At 45.5% G+C, this 6,143-nt stretch overlaps 1 protein-coding gene across 1 annotated transcript in view; it reads right to left on the reverse strand.

Moving 5' to 3' along the window:
• Positions 1–1,398: 1,398 nt before the first annotated feature.
• LOC111976807 (syntenin-1) overlaps positions 1,399–6,143 on the reverse strand; it is a 32,017-nt gene continuing 27,272 nt past the window's right edge. Inside the window, exons 4-9 of the mRNA XM_024005950.2 lie at positions 4,758–4,858; positions 4,242–4,406; positions 3,815–3,990; positions 3,121–3,292; positions 1,825–1,916; positions 1,399–1,724 (exon numbers count right to left, since the gene is read on the reverse strand). Coding sequence (XP_023861718.1) covers positions 1,670–1,724; positions 1,825–1,916; positions 3,121–3,292; positions 3,815–3,990; positions 4,242–4,406; positions 4,758–4,858 — 761 coding nt within the window. The 3' untranslated portion in view covers positions 1,399–1,669. The remainder of the gene's footprint in view (positions 1,725–1,824; positions 1,917–3,120; positions 3,293–3,814; positions 3,991–4,241; positions 4,407–4,757; positions 4,859–6,143) is intronic.

A 6,143-nucleotide genomic window follows, 5' to 3' on the forward strand; every position in this document is an offset into this window, starting at 1 on the left:
CTTGTCGTCCATCGCTCTGTAGCGACTCCTTGTGGTGGGCCAGGTGCCTGCACGCTGACCTCTGTCAACCAGCTGTACGGTGTTTCCTCAGACACATTGGTGCAGCTGGCTTCCGGGTTAAGCTAGGAGTGTATCAAGAAGCAGTGCGACGGGATTGTGCTTCAGAGGACACATGGCTCTCGAACCTTCGTCCACCCCCGAGTCCGTATGGGAGTTGTAGCGATGGGACAAGACGATAACTACCAATTGGGAAGTACAATAATAGAATCCAAAGTGTCAAGCTACTTCTTCCTCCAGGCAGGAAATGGGTGTTCTAAACTAGGGTAGACATTTAGTTGACACGTCGAAGGATATATCTTCTGTGAACAAACGGGAAGGGGACACTGATATAGCAAAATTTTAAATGTGAACAAAATGATTATTTATTTGTTTTACATGAATTATCTTGGGTTACGTTAAATGCAGAAGACATTTCAGTTGAATTCATTCAGTTGTACAACTGGACTAGGTATCCCCCTTCCCCTTTACATTCGTATATAAACATTTAGATTCTAGCATTTACAGAATGAATGGCTGTGTTGTTTATCAAAGATTACATCAAAATGCAATACAAAACACGCCTCCAAAACAAGAAGAGCAATAAAATAACAACATTCTAATATTAAAAAGAAACTCACTGATCAGGGACCAGATTCACAAAACCTTCATAAGAAGAAATGTCTTCTTAACTGCCATTTTTTTCCCTTAACTCTGGACTTATGAAGAGAGTTAAGGCAAAGTTGCTATTCCTCAAAAAGGTTATTGGAAATGTTAATGTTTACGTTTTTGCGTGAGAATTGTTTTGTGATTCAGAGCCCAGGTCACGTTTTCCGTCTTACATTTTACATTTACATTTTAGTCATTTAGTAGACGCTCTTATCCAGAGCGACTGTCTTGCTGTGCACATCAATCAACAAGTATAGGAAATGATTGTTGGGAACCCTCGATACGTACATATTAATAACTTCAGTTTCTTGATTACTTTGTGCAAACAAATCCATTCCCGGTTAACGTCTACATACTTGTTGACATACGTTGTAGTTAATTTTGACTCGACTTGGAACAATAAAAAAAACATTAATGGTTACAGGAAAGTGCACTTAGTGGGTCCGCCCAGCGTAATGTCCCAGCTGCATAGGGGAACAGGTTTATGATCAACAACCATGGAGATCATTGGCTTTTACAGCATTTTGACACAAAAGGTGAAAGGTCACGAGCCAAATAACCATTTCCATGCTCTTTATGGGGAAGCTCTGGACTCATGATAGTGCGCATGGCTTTAAAACAAAAGGTGTACTCAATGCAATGCCACAAACATAATTATAAGAAAACAATACTGGACTACAAGAGTTATCATATAAAGAGATGAAACATGTAAAAATAGACAAGGGATAGAAGTAGAAAAGGAACTACATCGAATAACAATATTTGAACCATTGAAAAAAAAAAAAGAAAAAAAAAAGTATATTTAGATTATGCTACGATGAAAGACGAAGGCGGTGACTGTGATACAATAAGTTTTTCAGTACAGAGAGCGAGAGCGAGTTGACCCTATTGGCTGTTTTGGGGGCCCAATGGGAACTCTGGAGATTGTAGACATCCTGCAGGAGGCGTGGTCACGTTCCGGCCTTCACACCTCTGGCACAGAGTGGTCCATGGCTGACCGCAGCAGACCGCTGGACATTCTAAAAAGACAGAAAACACATTCCATTAATCCAAATGATAATAAGTATTCTACCAACCTGAGACTGTATAATGCTATTCCTTAAACTCCTAACTGCTTACCTCTTGACCATGTGTTCGTAGATGAACTTGGGCATGATGGTGATGGTCATGGCTGTAGGAGAGGTGGTCAGGATGTCCTTGATCTGAGCATCCTGCACATCAACAAACAGTATTAACATATACTGAGTGGCCAGTTTATTAGGTACACCACTCTGTTCACAAAACTGGATCGCGAAATACAGACAGTGAGTCACGTGGTTGTGGCTTGCTATAAAAAGCAGGCAGACAGGCATCCAGTTACTGTTAGAATGGACAAAACTAGTGACCTAAGCCTCTTTGAGCGTGATATGATCATCGGTGCAGGGCGCGTCGGATCCAGTATCTCAGAAACGGCCGCTCTCCTGGGCTTTTCACGTACGACAGTGTCTAGGGCATTGGAATTCAACTCTGACCTTACAAGGTCCGGAGCCTGCTGATTTTCTGATAATTCATTGCACACACACCTGGTGTCCCAGGTCTAAAATCAGTCCCTGTTTAGGGAAGGGAACAATGAAGAATATACAGTGGAAGTGGCTTCGAGGTCTTACCGAGAATGGTGCGACAAACAAACGTCAGCAGCAGTCCTGTGGGCGAAACAGCTCGATGATGAGAGAGGTGGAAAGAAAATGACAAGAATTGTGCAAGCTAACAGGCGGGCCCACGAATCTCGGAACACACACAAACTCGTCGATCCTTGTCACGGATTGGCTATTGCAGCATATATCCACACCGGGTTACACTCCTATCAGCTAAAAACAAGAAGCGTCTCCAGTGGGCATTAACCAACACTGGACAATTGAGGAGTGGAAAAACACTGCCTGGTCCAACAAATCACAGTTCCTGTTGCGTCATGCTGAGTCAGGATTTGGCCTAGGCAGCGTGAGTACATGGACCCATCCTGCCTGGTGTCAATGGTACAGGCTGGTGGCGGTAGTGTAATGGTCTGGGGATTGTTTTCCTGTCACACGTCGATACCAATCGAGCAACGATTGAATGCCACAGTGAATCTGAACGTTGTTGCTGACCCAACCCAATAAGAGAGTCTTTGGGATGAGATGGAATGGGCTGTTGGCAGCATGAATGTGCCACCGTCCAATCTGCAGCAACTGCATGATGCCATCGCGTCAGCATCCCTGTGGAACGTTTAAGACACCATGAAGAATCCATGCCCTGAATAATTCAGGCTGTTCTGGAGTCAAAGCGGGGGTCCGAACCGGTAATAGACTTAATAAACTGGCCACCGAGTGTACATTCAACTTTGGACACTGATTCATCGTCAGGGAGAAGTCACCATCAACATTTGAAGTCAAAGCTCACCTTGAGGCCGATAACATTCTGTCCGTTGATCTCACAGATGTAGTGGGCCGTCAGCAGGCCGTTGCGAGCGGCCGAACCATCCTTGACCAGCGAGGTGATGTTGCCCGACTTGAAGATGAACCCAACGTGGCCTGAGCTGTCTTTGTGCATGGTGACAGTACGCTGGAACGGCCTGAAGTCACAACACAAACACAAAGGCTCATGAGGTAGTTAATACTCAAGACCACCACTTAGTAGTAGTGCAGTCCAAATCCTCCATTGTTTTTCATCGTGTCCTTTGGTCAGTATGATATTTTGAGAAAAGGCAAACAAATAACCTCTGATTTAATAGCAAAACACTACAACATGTAGTGTGGTGATATGACCAGCAGGAGGAGCCAGAGCTGTAGTGTTTGTCAGGTTCACAGAGCAACTAAGAACATTTTTACACTCCACCTACTCTAACATTCCCTCTTAACGACCGGACATATTGATGAACATCAACACCTCATGACATAATCCAAGGAACTACACCAAACTGATCAGACCGGACTACACTGTGGCCCTGCGTCGTCCGGGGTAGGGGAGGGTTTGGCCGGGTTAGGGGAGGGTGTGGCCGTCATTGTAAAATAAGAATTTGTTCTTAAACTGACTTGCCTAGTTAAATAAATAAAATAGTATCTGCATGAAATAACGGTGGTCGTCACCTCCTTACCTGTCCCGGACAATGAGCTCGATGCGGGTCTCCGCAGCAACCTTCAGGGCTTTGTGGGCCTTGTCCAGGCTCCAGCCAGCACAGTTCTGCCCGTTGATCTGGAGGACCTGGTCTCCGAAGCGCAGGCCCCCCAGGGCGGCCGGGGAGTTGGCCTGAACCAGCTGGATAAACACGCCCTGAGGAGACGGATAGATAACCGTAATCTGTAGTCTGATTTGAGGACAGAAGGAAAACCGTAATCTGTAGTCTGSTTTGAGGACAGAMGGAAAACCGTAATCTGTAGTCTGGTTTGAGGACAGATGGAAAACCGTAATCTGTAGTCTGGTTTGAGGACAGATGGAAAACCGTAATCTGTAGTCTGGTTAGAGGACAGATAGGAAGCCTAATTTACCACAGACTACAGATTAGGGATATGATAATGACTCACATTGTCGATGGCTCTTAGCCTCAGGCCGACCTTCCTATCTTGGTCCTTACAGAGGATGATCTCACGCAGGCCGGGACGGATCTCTGCCCTCTTGATGCCCAAGTCGGACCCCGTCACGGGACACACCATGCCACTGATGCCCATGCCAGAGGACACCGCCACCTGCTGTGGAGAGAAAGAGGTGATATTAAGATGAGAGAGGGCAGAGATTGGAAAATAGATGAGAGTAGAACGTTACCATCAACAAGCAGTTGGAGACGGATCGTTCCCATCAACAAGCAGTTGGAGACGGAACGTTCTGCTCTGCTGACGTCTGAGCATCACACAGAGAAATATCACTCAGTAAAAATAGACCTTACATAATATGACATTCGAGCATCTTATCCCTCACTCAGCCAATGAGGAAATACAGCTGAAATGAGGTCACAACTGACATCCTTCATTTCAGACACATCGGGACACCATCTGACATCAGCGACAAGAAGTAGGCCTAAATCCTCCACACGCACAACTTACATTGTCTGCCATGGGCACCAAGGCCATGTTCCTCTGCACCTCATCACTGTCAAGGCGCAGGCCCATGTACTCTCCCAGCTCCTCCAGGTTCGGGTACAGGGCTAGGAGTGAACAACACACAGTTAATATATCAACAAAAAGAAATCACATGTTATTGGTCACACGCACCAAGTAGACCTTACAGTGAAATGCTTACTTCCAAGCCCTTAAATCACATGTTATTGTCACATGCACCTAGTAGACCTTACAGTGAAATGCTTACTTCCAAACCCTTAACCAACAATGCAGTTTTAAGAAGAAAAAAAAAGTGTTAAGAAAGTATTTACTAAAATTAACTGAAGCTAAAAAAAATTTTTTAAATAAAGTAAAAGTTAAATAATGAAGGAGCAACAATAAAATAACAGCAATGAGGCTATATACAGGGGGTACCGGTACAGAGTCAATGTGGAGGCTATATACAGGGGTACCGGTACAGAGTCAATGTGGAGGCTATATACAGGGGGGTACCGGTACAGAGTCAATGTGGAGGCTATATACAGGGGTACCGGTACAGAGTCAATGTGGAGGCTATATACAGGGGGGTACCGGTACAGAGTCAATGTGGAGGCTATATACAGAGGGTACGTACAGAGTCAATGTGGAGGCTATATACAGGGGGTACCGGTACAGAGTCAATGTGGAGCTATATACAGGGGGGTACCGTACAGAGTCAATGTGGAGGCTATATACAGGGGGGTACCGGTACAGAGTCAATGTGGAGCTATATACAGGGGTACGCGTACAGAGCAATGTGGAGGCTATATACAGGGGGTACGGTACAGAGTCAATGTGGAGGCTAATACAGGGGGGTACCGGTACAGAGTCAATGTGGAGGCTATATACAGGGGGTACCGGTACAGAGTCAATGTGGAGGCTATATACAGGGGGTACCGGTACAGAGTCAATGTGGAGGCTATATACAGGGGAGTACAGAGCATGTGGGGCTATATACAGGGTACGGTACAGATCAATGTGGAGGCTATATACAGGGGGTACCGGTACAGAGTCAATGTGGAGGCTATATACAGGGGGGTACCGGTACAGAGTCAATGTGGAGGCTATATACAGGGGGTACCGGTACAGAGTCAATGTGGAGGCTATATACAGGGGGTACCGGTATAGAGTCAATGTGGAGGCTATATACAGGGGGTACCGGTATAGAGTCAATGTGGAGGGGCACAGGTTAGTCGAGGTAATGGTAATATGTACATGTAGGTAAGGTAAAGTGACTATGCATAGATAATAAACAGAGTAGCAGCAGTGTAAAAACTGTGGGGGGGGGGGGGGAGAGACACAATGCAAATAGTCCAGGTAGCCATTTGATTTGCTGTTCAGGGGTCTTAGGCT

The sequence above is a fragment of the Salvelinus sp. IW2-2015 genome, linkage group LG17, assembly GCF_002910315.2.
Source record: "Salvelinus sp. IW2-2015 linkage group LG17, ASM291031v2, whole genome shotgun sequence".
Lineage (NCBI taxonomy): Eukaryota > Metazoa > Chordata > Actinopteri > Salmoniformes > Salmonidae > Salvelinus > Salvelinus sp. IW2-2015.